We start from the raw sequence: 20,874 nt of genomic DNA on the forward strand, positions 1-20,874 counted from the left end.
CAATTTCGTGGTATCCAATTGTTTAGTAGCTACTATCTTGTCTCATCGCTACAACTCCCGTACGGGCTCGGGAGAGACGAAGGCTGAATGTCATGCGTCCTCCGATACACAACCCAACCAAGCCGCACTGCTTCTTAACACAGCGCGCATCCAACGCGGAAGCCAGCCGCACCACTGTGTCGGAGGCTACACCGTGCACCTGGCAACCTTGGCTAGCGCGCACTGCGCCCGGCCCGCCACAGGAGTCGCTACGTCCAGAAAACATTTGACTATAACAACATTCTTTTAGCCGACGGGCTTCAAAACTAGTTTACATCACATCTCTCCTTTTATCATATCAATATACTCACCTTGACGTCTCTGCTAAAAGTTCCAGCACGTCTCACAGGAAGAGGAAAGAAGGCAAAATCAAAAGCTCCCTATTGGATATTTCAATCAGACGTGTGGTTTTCAACAGGTGTGACCTCAAAACATGACTTGTGGGTTTGTCTTCATATATCCCGGCAATGTTAGTTGATTCGCCCTCCAGTGGTGTTCTGTTGAGTGCATCTCCAGGAAATCACAGTCGTAGTGTAACGCCTCTCTCTAGAGCTGCCCGCAGTAGTGCCTCTCTCTAGAGCTGCCCGCAGTAGTGCCTCTCTCTAGAGCTGCCCGCAGTAGTGACTCTCTCTAGAGCTGCCCGCAGTAGTGCCTCTCTCTAGAGCTGCCCGCAGTAGTGCCTCTCTCTAGAGCTGCCCGCAGTAGTGCCTCTCTCTAGAGCTGCCTGCAGTAGTGACTCTCTCTAGAGCTGCCTGCAGTAGTGCCTCTCTCTAGAGCTGCCTGCAGTAGTGCCTCTCTCTAGATCTGCCTGCAGTAGTGCCTCTCTCTAGAGCTGCCTGCAGTAGTGCCTCTCTCTAGAGCTGCCTGCAGTAGTGACTCTCTCTAGAGCTGCCTGCAGTAGTGACTCTCTCTAGAGCTGCCTGCAGTAGTGACTCTCTCTAGAGCTGCCTGCAGTAGTGCCTCTCTCTAGAGCTGCCCGCAGTAGAGCTGCCCGCAGTAGTGCCTCTCTCTAGAGCTGCCCGCAGTAGTGCTTCTCTCTAGAGCTGCCTGCAGTAGTGACTCTCTCTAGAGCTGCCCGCAGTAGTGCCTCTCTCTAGAGCTGCCCGTAGTAGTGCCTCTCTCTAGAGCTGCCCGCAGTAGTGCCTCTCTCTAGAGCTGCCCGCAGTAGTGACTCTCTCTAGAGCTGCCCGCAGTAGTGCTTCTCTCTAGAGCTGCCCGCAGTAGTGCCTCTCTCTAGAGCTGCCCGCAGTAGTGCCTCTCTCTAGAGCTGCCCGCAGTAGTGCCTCTCTCTAGAGCTGCCTGCAGTAGTGACTCTCTCTAGAGCTGCCTGCAGTAGTGCCTCTCTCTAGAGCTGCCTGCAGTAGTGCCTCTCTCTAGAGCTGCCTGCAGTAGTGCCTCTCTCTAGAGCTGCCTGCAGTAGTGCCTCTCTCTAGAGCTGCCTGCAGTAGTGACTCTCTCTAGAGCTGCCTGCAGTAGTGACTCTCTCTAGAGCTGCCTGCAGTAGTGACTCTCTCTAGAGCTGCCTGCAGTAGTGCCTCTCTCTAGAGCTGCCCGCAGTAGAGCTGCCCGCAGTAGTGCCTCTCTCTAGAGCTGCCCGCAGTAGTGCTTCTCTCTAGAGCTGCCTGCAGTAGTGCCTCTCTCTAGAGCTGCCCGCAGTAGTGCCTCTCTCTAGAGCTGCCCGTAGTAGTGCCTCTCTCTAGAGCTGCCCGCAGTAGTGACTCTCTCTAGAGCTGCCCGCAGTAGTGCTTCTCTCTAGAGCTGCCCGCAGTAGTGCCTCTCTAGAGCTGCCCGCAGTAGAGCTGCCCGCAGTAGTGCCTCTCTCTAGAGCTGCCCGCAGTAGTGCTTCTCTCTAGAGCTGCCCGCAGTAGTGCCTCTCTAGAGCTGCCCGCAGTAGAGCTGCCTGCAGTACAGCCTCTCTCTAGAGCTGCCTGCAGTAGTGACTCTCTCTAGAGCTGCCTGCAGTAGTGACTCTCTCTAGAGCTGCCTGCAGTAGTGACTCTCTCTAGAGCTGCCTGCAGTAGTGACTCTCTAGAGCTGCCTGCAGTAGTGACTCTCTAGAGCTGCCTGCAGTAGTGACTCTCTAGAGCTGCCTGCAGTAGAGCTGCCTGCAGTAGTGACTCTCTCTAGAGCTGCCCGCAGTAGTGACTCTCTCTAGAGCTGCCCGCAGTAAAGACTCTCTCTAGAGCTGCCTGCAGTAGTGACTCTCTCTAGAGCTGCCTGCAGTAGTGACTCTCTCTAGAGCTGCCTGCAGTAGTGACTCTCTCTAGAGCTGCCTGCAGTAGTGACTCTCTCTAGAGCTGCCTGCAGTAGTGACTCTCTCTAGAGCTGCCTGCAGTAGTGACTCCAGAGTGGGCTCCCGAGTGGCGCAGCGGTCTAAGGCACTGCATCTCAGTGCTAGAGGCGTCACTACAGACCCTCGTTCGAATCCAAGCTGTATCACAACCGGCCATGATTTTCCCATAGGGCGGAGCACAATTGGCCCAGTGTTGGCCGTCATTGTAAATAATAATTTTTTCTTAACTGACTTGCCTAGTTAAGGCTAAATAATACTAAATAGAGCTGCCTGCAGTACTGATTAGAGCTGCCTGCAGTACTTACTAGAGCTGCCTGCAGTACTGACTCTAGAGCTGCCTGCAGTACTGACTCTAGAGCTGCCTGCAGTACTGACTCTAGAGCTGCCTGCAGTACTGACTCTAGAGCTGCCTGCAGTACTGACTCTAGAGCTGCCTGCAGTACTGACTCTAGAGCTGCCTGCAGTACTGACTCTAGAGCTGCCTGCAGTACTGACTCTAGAGCTGCCTGCAGTACTGACTCTAGAGCTGCCTGCAGTACTGACTCTAGAGCTGCCTGCAGTACTGACTCTAGAGCTGCCTGCAGTACTGACTCTAGAGCTGCCTGCAGTACTGACTAGAGCTGCCTACAGTACTGACTCTAGAGCTGCCTGCAGTACTGACTAGAGCTGCCTACAGTACTGACTAGAGCTGCCTGCAGTACTGACTAGAGCTGCCTGCAGTACTGACTAGAGCTGCCTACAGTACTGACTAGAGCTGCCTGCAGTACTGACTCTAGAGCTGCCTGCAGTACTGACTAGAGCTGCCTGCAGTACTGACTAGAGCTGCCTGCAGTACTGACTAGAGCTGCCTGCAGTACTGACTAGAGCTGCCTACAGTACTGACTCTAGAGCTGCCTGCAGTACTGACTAGAGCTGTCTACAGTACTGACTCTAGAGCAGTCTACAGTACTGACTAGAGCTGCCTACAGTATTGACTCTAGAGCAGTCTACAGTACTGACTCTAGAGCTGCCTGCAGTACTGACTCAGTGGGCCTTTCTAAATTGGATGTTTTGCACAGAATGATCATTATTAGGCAAATAATAATAATAATAATAATAATAATAATAATAATAATAATAATAATAATAATAAGGGCCTCAAAGAAAATAATGGTCTGGTGGGTTAGAAATGCCTGGTCCCAGTCCGCCCCTGCCAGAACCATATGGTTTATTTACAGAATGCCCATTCACAACTACACTAGAGGATATATATTCTATATATATATATATATTATATTCTATATATATATATATATATTCTCTCAGATTATCATAATTGATCATATTCACTTAGACTGCAGCATAATCCAGATTGTATGTTTCTGAATTTGTCAATCTGGATTATGACGGTGCGGTCCGCATTTATTTCAGTCAAATTAGCAAAAGGAGAGGAAAGTCATGTTACGAAAAAAATAAATAATACAAATTGAGGCAAATATGGGCTGGTAAAGTTTGCCATTGCTAATGAGATCGTACTGTGAAACAGAGGGGTGACCATTGTTGGCTCAGTTGTTTTGGCTTGCATGCCATACCTATAGGGCATCTTTGTACAGAAAACAAAACCCTAAGGAACATGGCATTTGCTTCAGTTAGCAAGTTGATAGTGTAGTGAATTGACCTTTACTATAATCTTGATATTTTGTTTGTTTTACACGTAAGGGACGCTGTGTCATCATTAAAACAGCACAACACATATATATATATATATATACACACTGTCAATTCAGTATTGGATTTGTTGGAAGAAACAGTGAATGCGAACTTTTCCTTAACTTCAAAAGTTTAGGAGTTTACGAGAATGCAACGTGAAAGTTGAAATATAATTAAATATGAGAAAGTGATACTGTGTGTGTGGTTTGATTTGAGCACTGAAAACTCATTGAATTTCATCTTACCCAACCCCCCCCCCCAGACACGCACATACATTGAGGCAAAGGGTCAGCCACAGTGCAGCCTCCCTGTAGCGGTTTGAGAGCCAAGTGCCTTGCTCAAGGGCACAATGGCAGCCAGTGGCGAAGAGGCCAGCAGCCCTACGGTTGTCAGTTCAGCTCCCACTTCATCGCCTGGCTCAGGGCTTGAACCAAGAACCTTCCGGCTACTGTTCTACCACTCAAACTTTGGCTATATACCTCTTGTAAACGCAGTAGGACCTCACAGACACAAACACATTTGGAATGAAGGTTGTTTGAAATATTGAAATGATTGAAACTTTGAAATATATTTCTCAAAAAAATAAATAAAAAAACATTTTTTTTGTTGTTGTTGGTTTTGTATCTTTTGAGGTTGTACTGTATGTGGTCGCCATGAAAACAGACATCACAGAAGACTCTCCCATGGCGTAGCCCACACGACCACACACATGAGACTCTCCTGGTTGTTTTGTGTGTGAAACGTTTATTGTTTCTTCAGTTTATTTAATAAAATAAGCAACAGTGCTAACATACAGGAAGACATTACAGTATAAAATGAGAAGCGAAGCTCAAGATAAACTGGTGCATGAATTTTACCATCGAAAGGAGGAAGGAAAAAAAACAACTAAAAAAAAAAATACTCAAATTGAAGATCAAGAATTATTATAATTTTTTTGTTTTTGTTTTTTTAAAACGCAAGATAAATCTATTCTGTATTCTAATAATGGAATAAACAACTATGGATCTCCTAAAAGTCAACAGGTAGAATGTGTAGTCTTCATGACTTTGTTTTTTTGAGAAACGGGGTAAGCATATTCACAGTCTGCAGACCTAGAGGAAGGAAGAAAACTGATTGAAAAATATGCGACAAAGATAAAAAATTTAAAAAAAAGGGGAAATCTATAATTTCCATCCAATGAACTTTTCACTTAAATGATCTTACAAGAACATGATATATCTTCCTTTGACAAAGATAATAGACATCTGGTCAACGGATTTAACAGTGCATTTCTGTTCACCCAGTTACATTGGTGCTTTCACACAGAACCGGGTTTACACCCCCCCCCCCCCCCCCAAATTATATTCAGCCATGGGCTGGTTTATCTTTGAGCAGATGGTCAACAGATAGAGTATGAGGAAAAGCAGAATTATTTTAAACCTTGATTACATTGGGATACGATCACATACAATGCCTTCAGAAAGTATTCATACCCCTTGACCTTATCCACATAAAAACAGTCGTTGTGTCACCGGTCTTCACACATTACCCCATAATGTCAAAGTGGAATTATGTTTGTAGAATTTTATTTAACTAATTCATTAAATATGAAAAGCTGAAATGTCTTGAGTCAATAAGTATTGAACCCCCTTTTGTTATGGCCTAAATAAGTTCAGGAGTAAACTGCTTAACAAGTCATATAATAAGTTGCATGTACTCGCTCTGTGTGCAATAATAGTGTTTAATATAATTTTTTGAATGACTACCTCATCTCTGTACCCCACACAAACAGGTAAGTTCCCCTCAGTCGAGCAGTGAATTTCAAACATTCAACCACAAAGACCAGGTAGGTTTTCCAATGGCTCGCAGAGAAGGGCACCTATTGGTAGATGGGTAAAAAATAAAATCAGACATTGAATATCCCTTTGAGCATAGTATAGATATTAATTACACTTTGGGTGCTTTATCAATATACCCAGTCACTACAAAACTACAGGCGTACTTCCTAACTCAGTTGCCGGAGAGGAAGGAAACCACTCAGGGATTTCACCATGAGGCCAATGGTAACTTTAAAAAGGATACTTCTGGGGTTTTGCAATGAGGCCCTTTTCTACTTCCCCAGAGTCAGATGAACTCGTGGGTACCATTTGTAGGTCTCTGTGTCCAGTATGAAGGAAATTAGAGGACGTTTTGTGAGCCAATGCTAACTAGCGTTAGCACAATGACTGGAAATCTGGACTTTCACTCATTCTGCTAACGCTAGTTAGCATTGGCTCACAAAACTACCTCTCATTTCCTTCATATTGGACACAGAGACCTACAAATGGAATCCACAAGTAGATAAAGGGCCTCCTTGCCAAAATCCTGAAGTATCCCTCTCAAAATATTTAATGGCTGTGACAGGACAAAACTGAGGACGGATCAACAACATTTTATAGTTAATCCACAATACTAAACTAAGTGAAAAGAAGAAACCTGTACTGAATAAAAATACTCCAAAACATCCATCCTGTTTGCAATAAAGCACTAAAGCAAAACTGCAATTTTTTTACTTAATGTCCTGATTACAAAGCGTTATGTTTGGGGCATATCCAACACATCACTGAGTACCACTACTCATATTTTCAAGGATGCTGGTGGCAGCATCATGTTATGGGTATGCTTGTCATCAGCAAGGACTAGGGAGTAAAGCTAAACACAGGCAACAAATCCTAGAGGAAAACCTGGTTCAGTATGCTTTCCAACAGACAATATCCATGCTAGAGCTATCGCTTACAAGGAACAGGACACAAACATGTACGCAAGCAACAAGCGCACTACAACCTCTTGACTAGATATCAAACATGCAAAAAAACAATATAGAAGAAAGGAGGAATCCTATTACACTGGTTCAGATGCTCGTCGTATGTGGCAGGGCTTGTAGACAATAACCGATTACAAAGGGAAACCCAGCCGTGAGATGCCCAGCGATGTAGAACTACCAAAATGAGCTCAATGCCTTTTATGCTTGCTTTGAGGAATATAACATTGTGCCTTGAGTGAAAGTCCATGTTCTTCTGAATGACTCTGATCTCGCTCCCCGTAGCCGATGTAAACAATAACAAGGCTGCTGGGACAGACCGAATACCAGGGCACTCCACTGAACCCCTTCCCTCTACAACTGGATCCTGGACTTCCTGACGGGCCGGCCCAAGGTAGTGAGGCTAGGCAACAACACATCTGCCATGCTCTCAAAGCATGCTCAAACCAGCTGGCAAGTGTCTTGACGGACATTTTCAATCTCTCCTTGTCCCAGTCTGTAATCCCAACATGTTTCAAACTGACCACCATTGTCCCTGTTCCCAAGAGCTCCAAGGTAACCTGCCTAAATGACTACCGCCCCGTAGCACTTACATCTGTAATTATGAAGTGCGTTGAAAGGCTGGTCATGACGCACAACACAATCATCCCAGACACCCTAGAGCCACTCCAAATCGCATAACCCCCCCCCCCCCCCCCCCAACAGATCCACAGATGACGCAATCTCAATTGCAATTCACACTGGCCTCTCCCACCCGGACAAGAGGGGAATGAACTATGTGAGGATGCTTTTCATAGCCTACAGCTCAGCATTCAACATCATAGTTCCTTCCAAGCTCATCACCAAGCTTGGGACACTGGGACTGAATCTCTCCTTCTACAACTGGATCCTGGACTTCCTGACGGGCCGGCCCAAGGTGGTGAGGCTGGGCAACAACACATCTGCCACGCTGACCCTCAACATCGGGGCCCCTCAGGGGTGTGTGCTTAGTTCCCCTCCTGTACTCCCTGTTCATCCACGACTGCGTGGCCACCCATGACTCCAACACCATCATCAAGTTTGCTGACAGACAGATGGTGGTAGGCCTGATCACTGACAGCGAAGACACAGCCTACAAGGAAGAGGTCAGACACTTAGCCGTGTGGTGCCAGGACAAAACCTCTCCCTCAACCTCAGTAAGACCAAGGAGGCCTATAGGAGAAAAAGGGGAGAGCCCCACCCCCCTCCCTCCACGTGCCTGTTGTGGAGGGGGTTGAGAGCTTCACGTTCCTTGGCGTCCACATCACCATGGTCCACACAGCATGGCAGTCCCTCTTCCTGCTCAGGAGGCTCTCGGATCCTCAAAAGGTTATAAAGCTGCACCATCGAGATCATTTTGACTGGCTGCTTCACCGCTTGGCATGGCAAATGCATCGCCCTCGACCGCAAAGCACCACAGAGGGTGGTGCGGACAGGCCAGTACATCACTGGGGCCGAGTTCCCTGCCATCCAGGACCTCTATACCAGGCGGTGTCAGAGGAAGGACTGAAAAATGTCCAAAGACTCTAGCCACCCCAGTCGTAGACTGTTCACTCTGCTACCGTCCGGCAAACGGTACTGGAGCATCTGCGCTCGGACCAACAGGCTCAGAGACTGCTTCTACCCCCAAGCCATAAGATTGCAACATAGACTGCTGAACAGTCAATTAAATGGCTGCACTGACCATTTTACACTGACTCCACGCACACTCACTAGACATACAGTGCCTTGCGAAAGTATTCGGCCCCCTTGAACTTTGCGACCTTTTGCCACATTTCAGGCTTCAAACATAAAGATATAAAACTGTATTTTTTTGTGAAGAATCAACAACAAGTGGGACACAATCATGAAGTAGAACGACATTTATTGGATATTTCAAACTTTTTTAACAAATCAAAAACTGAAAAAATGGGCGTGCAAAATTATTCAGCCCCTTTACTTTCAGTGCAGCAAACTCTCTCCAGAAGTTCAGTGAGGATCTCTGAATGATCCAATGTTGACCTAAATGACTAAGGATGATAAATACAATCCACCTGTGTGTAATCAAGTCTCTGTATAAATGCACCTGCACTGTGATAGTCTCAGAGGTCCGTTAAAAGCGCAGAGAGCATCATGAAGAACAAGGTACACACCAGGCAGGTCCGAGATACTGTTGTGAAGAAGTTTAAAGCCGGATTTGGATACAAAAATATTTCCCAAGCTTTAAACATCCCAAGGAGCACTGTGCAAGCGATAATATTGAAATGGAAGGAGTATCAGACCACTGCAAATCTACCAAGACCTGGCCGTCCCTCTAAACTTTCAGCTCATACAAGGAGAAGACTGATCAGAGATGCAGCCAAGAGCCCCATGATCACTCTGGATGAACTGCAGAGATCTACAGCTGAGGTGGGAGACTCTGTCCATAGGACAACAATCAGTCGTATATTGCACAAATCTGGCCTTTATGGAAGAGTGGCAAGAAGAAAGCCATTTCTTAAAGATATCCATAAAAAGTGTTGTTTAAAGTTTGCCACAAGCCACCTGGGAGACACACCAAACATGTGGAAGAAGGTGCTCTGGTCAGATGAAACCAAAATTGAACTTTTTGGCAACAATGCAAAACGTTATGTTTGGCGTAAAAGCAACACAGCTGAACACACCATCCCCACTGTCAAACATGGTGGTGGCAGCATCATGGTTTGGGCCTGCTTTTCTTCAGCAGGGACAGGGAAGATGGTTAAAATTGATGGGAAGATGGATGTATATACAGGACCATTCTGGAAGAAAACCTGATGGAGTCTGCAAAAGACCTGAGACTGGGACGGAGATTTGTCTTCCAACAAGACAATGATCCAAAACATAAAGCAAAATCTACAATGGAATGGTTCAAAAATAAACATATCCAGGTGTTAGAATGGCCAAGTCAAAGTCCAGACCTGAATCCAATCGAGAATCTGTGGAAAGAACTGAAAACTGCTGTTCACAAATGCTCTCCATCCAACCTCACTGAGCTCGAGCTGTTTTGCAAGGAGGAATGGGAAAAAATGTCAGTCTCTCGATGTGCAAAACTGATCGAGACATACCCCAAGCGACTTACAGCTGTAATCGCAGCAAGAGGTGGCGCTACAAAGTATTAACTTAAGGGGGCTGAATAATTTTGCACGCCCAATTTTTCAGTTTTTGATTTTTAAAAAAAGTTTGAAATATCCAATAAATGTCGTTCCACTTCATGATTGTGTCCCACTTGTTGTTGATTCTTCACAAAAAAATACAGTTTCATATCTTTATGTTTGAAGCCTGAAATGTGGCAAAAGGTCGCAAAGTTCAAGGGGGCCAAATACTTTCGCAAGGCACTGTATATGTGTGTGTATATATATATATATATATATACATACATACACACACACACACACACACACTCATTAGACTATATATACACACACACACACACAAGACTATGTGTATATATATATATATATATATATACACACACACACACACACTCACTAGACGACATGTATATACACACACTACATTGACACTCCCACACAAATTCACTACACGCACACACACCCTTTGCTGCTGCTACTCTGTTCTTTATTTTACTCTTATTATTATCTATCCTGATGTCTAGTCACTTTACCCTGCCTTCATGTACATATCTACCTCAAATACCTTATTATTATCTATCCTGATGCCTAGTCACTTTACCTTCATGTACATATCTACCTCATATCGTATGTCTAAACATTGATCTTGTAGCTTCATTCTTGTGTACTTTATTTTTTATTCCTCGTGTTACTATTTAAAATTGTATGATTGATTGATTATTGATTATTTTTAAACTCTGCATTGTTGGGAAGGGTTTCTAAGCAAGCATTTCACAGTAAAGTCTACACCTGTTGTATTCAGCATTTCACAGTAAAGTCTACACCTGTTGTATTCGGCGCAGGTGGAAAAATACAATTACGAAAAAATACAATTCGATTTGACACTGGGATACAAATTCACCTTTCAGCAGGACAATAACCTAAAGCACAAGGACAAATATACACAGGAGTTGTTTACCAAGATGACGTTCAATGTTCCTGAGTGGCCTAGTTATAGTTTTGACTTAAAATAGGCTCGGAAATCTATGGCAAGACTTGAAAATGGCTGTCTGACAATGATTAACCATCAACTTGACAAAGCTTGAAGAATTTTTAAAAGAATAAAAGTGCAAATATTGTACAATCCAGGTGTGGAAAGCTCTCAGAGACTTACCCAGAAAGACTCACAGCTGTAAATGCTGCCAAAGGTGATTCTAACATGCATTGGGTACTTACTTACTTGTATTAGATATTTTCCGCATTTTATTTAATATATTTGCACGTTTTGTTTTCACTTTGTCATTATGGGGAATTGTGTGTTGATACGGCGAGATTTTTTTTGTAATCCATTTTGAATTCAGGCTGTAACGACAATGTGGAATAAATCAAGAGGTATGAATACATTCTGGCCCTGTTTGCCTCTACTTATGCTTGGAAACAGATTTCCTCAATTTAAAAATGATTTGAGCTGATTTGCTGGTTATTTTACAGTCTTATGTCCCCAAAAAAACTAAATCACACACATGCACTACATGGCCAAAAGTATGTGGACACCCGCGTGTCAAACATAATATTAATATGGAGTTGGTTCCCCCTTTGCTGGTATAACGGCCTCCACTCTTCTGGGAAGGTTTTCCACTAAATATTGTAACATTGTTGCGGGGACTTGTTTCCAGTCAGCCATGAGAGCATTAGTGAGGTCGGGCAATGATGTTGGGCGATTAGGCCTGGCTTTGCAGTCGGCGTTCCAATTCATCCCAAAGGTGTTCGATGGGGTTGAGGTCAGGGCTCTGTGCAGGCCAGTCAAGTTCTTCCACACCGATCTCAACAAACCATTTCTGTACGGACCTCGCTGTTAGTGTATTTCTTTTTAAAAAAATTTTTAACCTTTATTCAACTGGGCAAGTTAGTTAAGAACAAATTCTTATTTACAATGACGGCCTACCCCCCCCCCCCCGGCCAAACCCTAACCTGGACGACGCTGGGCCAATTGTGCACCGCCCTATAGGACTCCCAATCACGGCCGGTTGTGATAGCCTGGAAAGAAACCCGGGTCTGTGGTGACGCCTCGAGCACTGAGATGCAGTGTGTTAGACCGCTGAACCAGGATCTGTAGTGACGCCTCGAGCACTGAGATGCAGTGTCTTAGACCGCTGAACCAGGGTCTGTAGTGACGCCTCGAGCACTGAGATGCAGTGTGTTAGACCGCTGAACCAGGATCTGTAGTGACGCCTCGAGCACTGAGATGCAGTGTCTTAGACCGCTGAACCAGGGTCTGTAGTGACGCCTCGAGCACTGAGATGCAGTGTGTTAGACCGCTGAACCAGGATCTATAGTGACGCCTCGAGCACTGAGATGCAGTGTCTTAGACCGCTGAACCAGGGTCTGTAGTGACGCCTCGAGCACTGAGATGCAGTGTCTTAGACCGCTGAACCAGGATCTGTAGTGACGCCTCGAACACTGAGATGCAGTATCTTAGACTGCTGAGCAACTCGGGAGCCTGAAATGCTGTAGCGATTTCCCTTTACTGGAATTAAGGGTTCCAGCCCAAACCAATGAAAAACAGCCCCAGACCATTATTCCTTCTTCACCAAACTATACAGTTGGCACTATGCATTTGGGGCAGGTAAGGTTCTCCTGACATCCGTCAAACCCAGATTCGTCCATCGGACTGCCAGATGGTGAAGTGTGATTCATCACTCCAGAGAACGCGTTTCCACTGCTCCAGAGTCCAATAACGGCGAGCTTTACACCACTCCAGCCGACGCTTGGCATTGCACATGGTGATCTTCGGCTTGTGTGAGGCTGCTCGGCCACGGAAACCCATTTCATGAAGCTCCCAATGAACAGTTCTGATGCGGATGTTGCTTCCAGGGGCAGTTTGGAACTTGGTAGTGAGTGTTGCAACCGAGGACAGACGATTTTTATGCGCTACAGCACTCGGCGGTGCCGTTCGGTGAGCTTGTTGTAGCCTCCCACTTCACAATAACAGGGCAGAAAATTTGACGAACTGGCTTGTTGGAAAGTTGGCATCCTATGTCGGTGCCACGTTGAAAGTCACCGAGCTCTTCAGTATGGTCCAGTCTACGGCCAATGTTTGTCTATGGAGATTGCATGGCTGTGCGCTCGATTTTGTACACTTTTTTGTAGCAACGGGTGTGGCTGATATAGCCGTATACACTAATTTGAAGTGGCGTCCACATACTTTTGGCCATGTAGTGTGTATGTATGAGAGATATGATGGGCAAAGCTGTCATCAAGACAAAGGGCGGATACTTTGAAGAATCTCAAATATATTTTCATTTGTTTAACACTTTTTTTTGGTTACTACATGATTCCATGTGAGTTATTTCATAGTTTTGATGTCTTCACTATTATTCTACAATGTAGAAAATAGTAAAAATAAAGAAAAACCCTTGAATGAGTAGGTGTTCTAAAACTTTTGAAAATATTCAAGGGTTTTTCTTTATTTGTACTATATATATATTTATATAAACTTGGGGGCCGCCTATTGGGGAACTAACCAGGATATAAAACATATGTTTCGTCACTTCCAAATAACTACCGGTATTAATAAATAACGACCGGTATAACTACTAGCCCTCTCTCCTAACTGTAATAAACAAAGACAAACCATCACACAAATGCCACTCCAAAAACACAAAGAAACATGGCTGGCAATACTCCATCAAATTAGATTATGAACAGAATGTAATGTACATACCTATAAACCAGGAAGCAGGGGGTGAGGGCAGTGATCTTCTGTTACTAGAAATACTTAGTGCGGTTGAGAGCTCTCTGAGCTATCTGTCCGCTCTGGTCTGTGATTTTCTCCCAGTCTGTTTGACCCACCACAAAGCCGATATCACGCTTGCGCTCCGCATCCTTCTGCTCTTCGAGGTCAGCCCAGCGAACCTAGACGACAGGAAGGACAACATCCAGCGGGGTCACGAGCAGGAAATGGGTCACGAGCAGGAAATGGGTCAGGATTGCAATTGAACTATTCCAGTAATTTTGCAAAACAGTATTTAGGGAGCACATCAAACCACATTCTCGCCCATAGACAATCCTGTTTTTTGTGATGAAATGATCTGCCTTAAAATACAGAGATTGACTTGTCACAAACGATAAAATGTTACTGTCCGCAAACCATATTACATGGTCAGTCATTGTAAATAAGAATAGACTTGCATGGACAAATAAAGGTTAACAACAACAACAACAACAAAAAAGCATGAATAATATTAGACAGGATGTGGAGGTTTTGGGTCTGTTAAACAGGAAACGGGTACGACGGGATATAATAGTGTATACCACTTTACCCTCTTCTTGCCGGGTTCAGAGTGGCGCGTGGCGTAGTCGTCTGGCAGCTGAAGAAAGTCATCCATCCCTGCCACGTCGTCTCCCTCCCTCTTCCTCTTCCCCCCCATCACCAAGCCGTCCAGCTTGTCTGTAAGGAGAAGAGCGCTCGCCACGTCACCTCACGACTCAGCAAAAAAAAAAAAAAAAAAAAAAAAAAAAAAAAAAAAAGCTTGCTACCATGATCACCGTGACGATGCCCGACACTGCTCAGATTCTGTATAACGCCATTATCTTCCTGCATCTATAAATATTTTTAATGCTTGTAAGAAACTTTCCATGTTTTCCAGATGTATTACCAAGGATCAAAGAGTCAAAGAGTCAAAGAGTCAAAGAGTTGTCTCCTCTCATTTTGATTTTGAAGCAAACTGTGCGTGGTATAAAAAGCACTAATGTGTTCCTTTATAGAACATCTTTTTTTTTTTTTTTTTTGTAAATATAAGTGAGGATGTTATTTATTTGAAAACGTACTATTTTGATCTGTGTGTGTTCTGATCAGATCGTTTTGTATTCAGCATTTATGCACATTTGTCTATAATAAGGAGGAGGCTGGAAACAGTTCAGACCACAGGTGTCAAACTCATTCCATGGAGGGCCGAGTGTCTCTCCTTGGGGACCCCCAACCGTTACATGTCTTTGATCCATTCCAGAGCTAGCACACCTGATTCAACTTGCCAACTAGTTATCAAGACATTGACTTCTTAAATGATCTCTTATTATTTGACCCTGCTGGTCATCTATGAACATTTGAACATCTTGGCCATGTTCTGTTATAATCTCCACCCGGCACAGCCAGAAGAGGACTGGCCACCCCTCAGAGCCTGGTTCCTCTCTAGGTTTCTTCCTCGGTTCCTGCCTTTCTAGGGAGTTTTTCCTAGCTACCGTGTTTCTACATCTGCATTGCTTGCTGTTTGGTGTTTTAGGCTGGGTTTCTGTACAGCACTTTGTGACATCAGCTGATGTAAGAAGGGCTTTATAAATAACTTTGATTGATTAAATCAAGTGAGCTAGTTAAGGGCAACAACAACATTGTCAAAGTCTGGGAGTCCCGGAGAAGTTTGAAAACGACTGGTTAAAAGGATAACACTGTGGAAAAAAGGGAACATCTACTGGAAGCTGTAGTTGTTAGTGAACATCATGTACAGTGCCTTCGGGAAAGTATTCAGACCCCTTGACTTTTTCCACATTTTGTTACGTTACAGCCTTATTCTAAAATTGATTAAATAAAACAATTTCCTCAGCAATCTACACACAATACCCCATAGTGACATCACAATACCCCATAGTGACATCACAATACCCCATAATGACATCACAATACCCCATAATGACATCACAATACCCCATAATGACATCACAATACCCCATAATGACATCACAATACCCCATAATGACATCACAATACCCCATAATGACATCACAATACCCCATAGTGACATTACAATACCCCATAGTGACATCACAATACCCCATAGTGACATCACAATACCCCATAGTGACATCACAATACCCCATAGTGACATCACAATACCCCATAATGACATCACAATACCCCATAATGACATCACAATACCCCATAATGACAAAGCAAAAACAGGTTTTTATACATTTTTGCAAATGTACTAAAAACAAAAAGCAGAAATACCTTATTTACGTAAGTATTCAGACCCTTTGCTTTGAGACTCGAAATTGAGCTCAGGTGCATCCTGTTTCCATTGATCATCCTTGTGATGGTTCTACAACTTGTTTGGAGTCCATCTGTGGTAAATTAAATTGGATTGGAAAGCCACATACCTGTCTAAAGGTTCCCCAGTTGACAGTTAAAGTCAGAGAAAAGACTAAGCAATTAGGTCGAAGGAATTGTCCGTAGAGCTCAGAGATAGGATTGTGTCGAGGCACAGATCTGGGGAAGGGTACCAAAACATTTCTGCAGCATTGAACATCCTCAAGAACATAGTGGATTCTATCATTCTTAAATGGAAGAAGTTTGGAACCACCAAGACTTTTTAGAACTTTCCACCATGCCGAACTGAGCAATCGGGAGAGAAGTGACTTGGTCAGGGAGGTGACCAAGAACCTGATGGTCTCTGACAGAGCTCTAGAGTTACTCTGTGGAGATGAGAGAACCTTCCAGAAGGACAACCATCTCCACAGCACTCCACTAATCAGGCCTTGACGGTAGAGTGGCTAAACGGAAGCCACTCCTCAGTAAAAGGCACATGACAGCCCGCTTGGAGTTTGCCACCTAAAGACTCTCAGACCATGAGAAACAAGATTCTCTGGTCTGATGAAACCAAGATTGAACTCTTTGGCCTGAATGCCAAGCGTCACATCTGGAGGAAACATGGCACCAACCCTACGGTGAAGCATGGTGGTGGCAGCATTATGCTGTGGGGATGTTTTTCAGCGGCAGGGACTGAGAGACTAGTCAGGATCAAGGCAAAGATGAACAGAGCCAAGCACAGCGAGATGTTTGATGAAAAGCGCTCTGCAGCAGGTTAGGACCTCAGACTGGGGCGAAGTTTCACCTTCCAACAGGACAACAAACCTAAGCACACAGCCAAGACCACGCAGGAGTGGCTTCTGGACAAGTCTCTGAATGCCCTTGAGTGGCCCAGCCAAAAATCCGACTTGAAACCGATCGAACATCTCTGCAGAGACCTGAAAATAGCTGTGCAACGACACTCCCCATCCAACCTGACAGAGCTTGAGAGGAGATTGGGAGAAATTCCACAAATACCGTCATGACAAACTTGTAGCGTCAAACCCAAGAAGACTCGAGGCTGTAATCACTGCCAAAGGTGCTTCAACAAAGTACTGAGTAAAGGGTCTGAATACTTATGTAAATATCATATTTCAGTTTATAATTGTCTTTAAATAAATTAGGAAAAATGTCTAAAAACCCATCTTTGCTTTGCCATTATGGGGTATTTATGATGAGGGGGAAAAAAAACAATTTGATACATTTTAGAATAAGGCTGTAACGTAACAAAATGTGGAAAAGGTCAAGAGGTCTGAATACTTTCCCGAAGGCGCTGTACATGGAATCAAAGACGTTTTTGAAATCATTCCATTCACCACATAGTTGTTAGTAAATATCATGTACATTAGTAAGATCAGAAAACAAAGGGAATACCTACCGAGTTTCGCATCAGAAGTGTCCATCTCCCATTTGCTTTGTGGAATGTAACCCTAAATTATACAGAGAAGAGACCGCAAGGGTTAGGCCTCTGAGCGGCAAGGAGCTTAGGGGTCAGGAGGAGGATATGAATGAATGAATATGAGAGAGAGAGAGAGAGAGAGAGAGAGAGAGAGAGAGAGAGCGAGAGAGAGAGAGCGAGCAGAGAGAGAGAGAGAGAGAGAGAGCGAGCGAGCAGAGAGAGCGAGCAGAGAGAGAGAGCAGAGAGATGGTTTCGGTGACGGAAAGAAGGCGTTGAAATAGTTACGTTAATCAAACAATATCAGTACAAATCAGGAGAATCGTAAGAATGCCACAACATTCTTTTAAGACGTTGGCATGCCAACATGTCAGATGTCATTATGACACCCCGTGTTGAGAAGATTTGCCTTTGGTGTTAGCCATGATCAAAGCATTTTGAGACACTTCAGAAAACAGCTAGTTGATAGACAAGCTAGCCTACTACAAGTGCACAACTAGATTTGATCAACACTTTCTTTGTGTTAATCGTGGTTCAACACCAAGTCAAAACAGATTATACAGCCTAGTTACTGAAGAAGAAGTTAGACCATTAGTTAAACCCCCCCCAACACAACACTGATGTGCACAAGTTGGACATTAAATCGTCTTTGATTCTGCAGTATTTGGTAAATACATTAAGAATGTGAAATACAAGTATTCTGGGTCAAAACTTGAAATCAGGATAGTTGTTATACCTCTCAAACCGTATGCTTCCAACACAGGAAACTGTAGTGGATATAGCCATTTCCTTAAAAACAAGAAGCTGTAGTAGATATAGCCATTTCCTTAATAACAGGAAGCAGTAGTGGATATAGCCATTTCCTTAATAACAGGAATCTTGAGCCCACAATAATAATGAAGCAGCTAAATGTACTAAATAAATACATTAATCGTTTGTTTACATTTGTCGTTAAATCGTTAAATCACGTCGGTCGTCCTGTATCTAGGTCGGCCGTCGTCCCTTATCTAGGTCGGCCGTCGTCCCTTACCTAGGTCGGTCGTCCTGTATCTAGGTCGTCCTTTACCTAGGTCGGCCGTCGTCCCTTACCTAGGTCGGTCGTCCTGTATCTAGGTCGTCCTTTACCTAGGTCGGCCGTCGTCCCTTATCTAGGTCGGCCGTCGTCCCTTATCTAGGTCGGCCGTCGTCCCTTATCTAGGTCGGCCGTCGTCCATAATCTAGGTCGGCCGTCGTCCCTTATCTAGGTCGGCCGTCGTCCCTTATCTAGGTCGGCCGTCGTCCCTTATCTAGGTCGGCCGTCGTCCCTTATCTAGGTCGGCCGTCGTCCCTTATCTAGGTCGGCCGTCGTCCCTTATCTAGGTCGGCCGTCGTCCCTTATCTAGGTCGGCCGTCGTCCCTTATCTAGGTCGGCCGTCGTCCCTTATCTAGGTCGGCCGTCGTCCCTTATCTAGGTCGGCCGTCGTCCCTTACCTAGGTCGGCCGTGGTCCCTTACCTAGGTCGGTCGTCCTGTATCTAGGTCGTCCTTTACCTAGGTCGGCCGTCGTCCCTTATCTAGGTCGGCCGTCGTCCCTTATCTAGGTCGGCCGTCGTCCCTTATCTAGGTCGGTCGTCCTGTATCTAGGTCGTCCTTTACCTAGGTCGGTCGTCCTGTACCTAGGTCGGTCGTCCTTTACCTAGGTCGGTCGTCCTGTACCTAGGTCGGTCGTCCTGTACCTAGGTCGGTCGTCCTGTACCTAGGTCGGTCGTCCTGTACCTAGGTCGGTCGTCCTGTACCTAGGTCGGTCGTCCTGTACCTAGGTCGGTCGTCCTGTACCTAGGTCGGTCGTCCTGTACCTAGGTCGGTCGTCCTGTACCTAGGTCGGTCGTCCTGTACCTAGGTCGGTCGTCCTGTACCTAGGTCGGTCGTCCTGTACCTAGGTCGGTCGTCCTGTACCTAGGTCGGTCGTCCTGTACCTAGGTCGGTCGTCCTGTACCTAGGTCGGTCGTCCTGTACCTAGGTCGGTCGTCCTGTACCTAGGTCGGTCGTCCTGTACCTAGGTCGTCCTGTATCCAGGCCGTCCTGTATCCAGGCCGTCCTGTATCCAGGCCGTCCTGTATCCAGGCCGTCCTGTATCTAGGCCGTCCTGTATCTAGGTCGTCCTGTATCTAGGTCGTCCTGTATCTAGGTCGTCTTGTATCTAGGTCGTCCTGTATCTAGGTCGTCCTGTATCCAGGCCGTCCTGTATCCAGGCCGTCCTGTATCCAGGCCGTCCTGTATCTAGGCCGTCCTCTATCTAGGTCGTCCTTTACCTAGGTCGTCCTTTACCTAGGTCGATCCTTTACCTAGGTCGTCCTGTATCTAGGTCGTCCTGTATCTAGGTCGTCCTGTATCTAGGTCGTCCTGTATCTAGGTCGTCCTGTATCTAGGTCGTCCTGTATCTAGGTCGTCCTGTATCTAGGTCGTCCTGTATCTAGGTCGTCCTGTATCTAGGTCGTCCTGTATCTAGGCCGTCCTCTATCTAGGTCGTCCTTTACCTAGGTCGTCCTTTACCTAGGTCGATCCTTTACCTAGGTCGTCCTGTATCTAGGTCGTCCTGTATCTAGGTCGTCCTGTATCTAGGTCGTCCTGTATCTAGGTCGTCCTGTATCTAGGTCGTCCTGTATCTAGGTAGTCATTTACAAAAAGTTGGAAAGCTAAAAAAAAAAAGTGACTGGCCTTTTTATGTGCTACTTTTTTCTCCTTCAACATGTTGGCAAAAACACTTTGGAATAGAGCCTCAGATACGACTCCATATATTTTACATTTACAATTTAGTAGACTCTCTTATCCAGAGCCACTACAGTAGTGAGTCATTTAGCATACTCTCTTATCCAGAGCCACTACAGTAGTGAGTCATTTAGCAGACTCTCTTATCCAGAGCCACTACAGTAGTGAGTCATTTAATTAACAGACTCTCTTATCCAGAGCCACTACAGTAGTGAGTCATTTAACAGACTCTCTTATCCAGAGCCACTACAGTAGTGAGTCATTTAGAAGACTCTCTTATCCAGAGCCACTACAGTAGTGAGTCATTTAACAGACTCTCTTATCCAGAGCCACTACAGTAGTGAGTCATTTAATTAACAGACTCTCTTATCCAGAGCCACTACAGTAGTGAGTCATTTAGCAGACTCTCTTATCCAGAGCCACTACAGTAGTGAGTCATTTAGAAGACTCTCTTATCCAGAGCCACTACAGTAGTGAGTCATTTAACAGACTCTCTTATCCAGAGCCACTACAGTAGTGAGTCATTTAACAGACTCTCTTATCCAGAGCCACTACAGTAGTGAGTCATTTAACAGACTTTCTTATCCAGAGCCACTACAGTAGTGAGTGGATACATTTTCATACTGGTCCCCCGTGGGAATCGAACCCACAACCCTGGCGTTGGAAGCACCATGCTCTACCAACTGAGACACATTAGCTTTTTGTTGTTAGGAACAAGGTA

The 20,874-nt window shown here is 45.1% G+C and overlaps 1 protein-coding gene across 11 annotated transcripts in view; it reads right to left on the reverse strand.

Annotated features, from left to right (window-relative positions):
• Positions 1–4,748: 4,748 nt before the first annotated feature.
• The window catches only part of ylpm1 (YLP motif containing 1), a 59,859-nt gene continuing 43,733 nt past the window's right edge, over positions 4,749–20,874 (reverse strand). For 7 of the 11 annotated variants that reach the window (XM_090233256.1, XM_090233254.1, XM_090233255.1 and 4 more), the window contains 4 exons: positions 17,389–17,440; positions 14,212–14,339; positions 13,614–13,804; positions 4,749–5,112 (listed from right to left, as the gene is read on the reverse strand). In XM_090233256.1, the coding sequence (XP_090089382.1) occupies positions 13,658–13,804; positions 14,212–14,339; positions 17,389–17,440 (327 nt within the window). In that variant the 3' untranslated portion in view covers positions 4,749–5,112; positions 13,614–13,657. Of the gene's footprint in view, positions 5,113–5,766; positions 5,880–13,613; positions 13,805–14,211; positions 14,340–17,388; positions 17,441–20,874 lie in introns of all 11 variants that reach the window. The other 4 variants (XR_016495502.1, XR_016495501.1, XR_016495500.1 and 1 more) reach the window with 1 other exon arrangement.

The sequence above is a fragment of the Oncorhynchus mykiss genome, chromosome 4 (genome assembly GCF_057628025.1).
Source record: "Oncorhynchus mykiss isolate SJ-2025 chromosome 4, ASM5762802v1, whole genome shotgun sequence".
NCBI classification, from domain to species: Eukaryota; Metazoa; Chordata; class Actinopteri; order Salmoniformes; family Salmonidae; genus Oncorhynchus; species Oncorhynchus mykiss.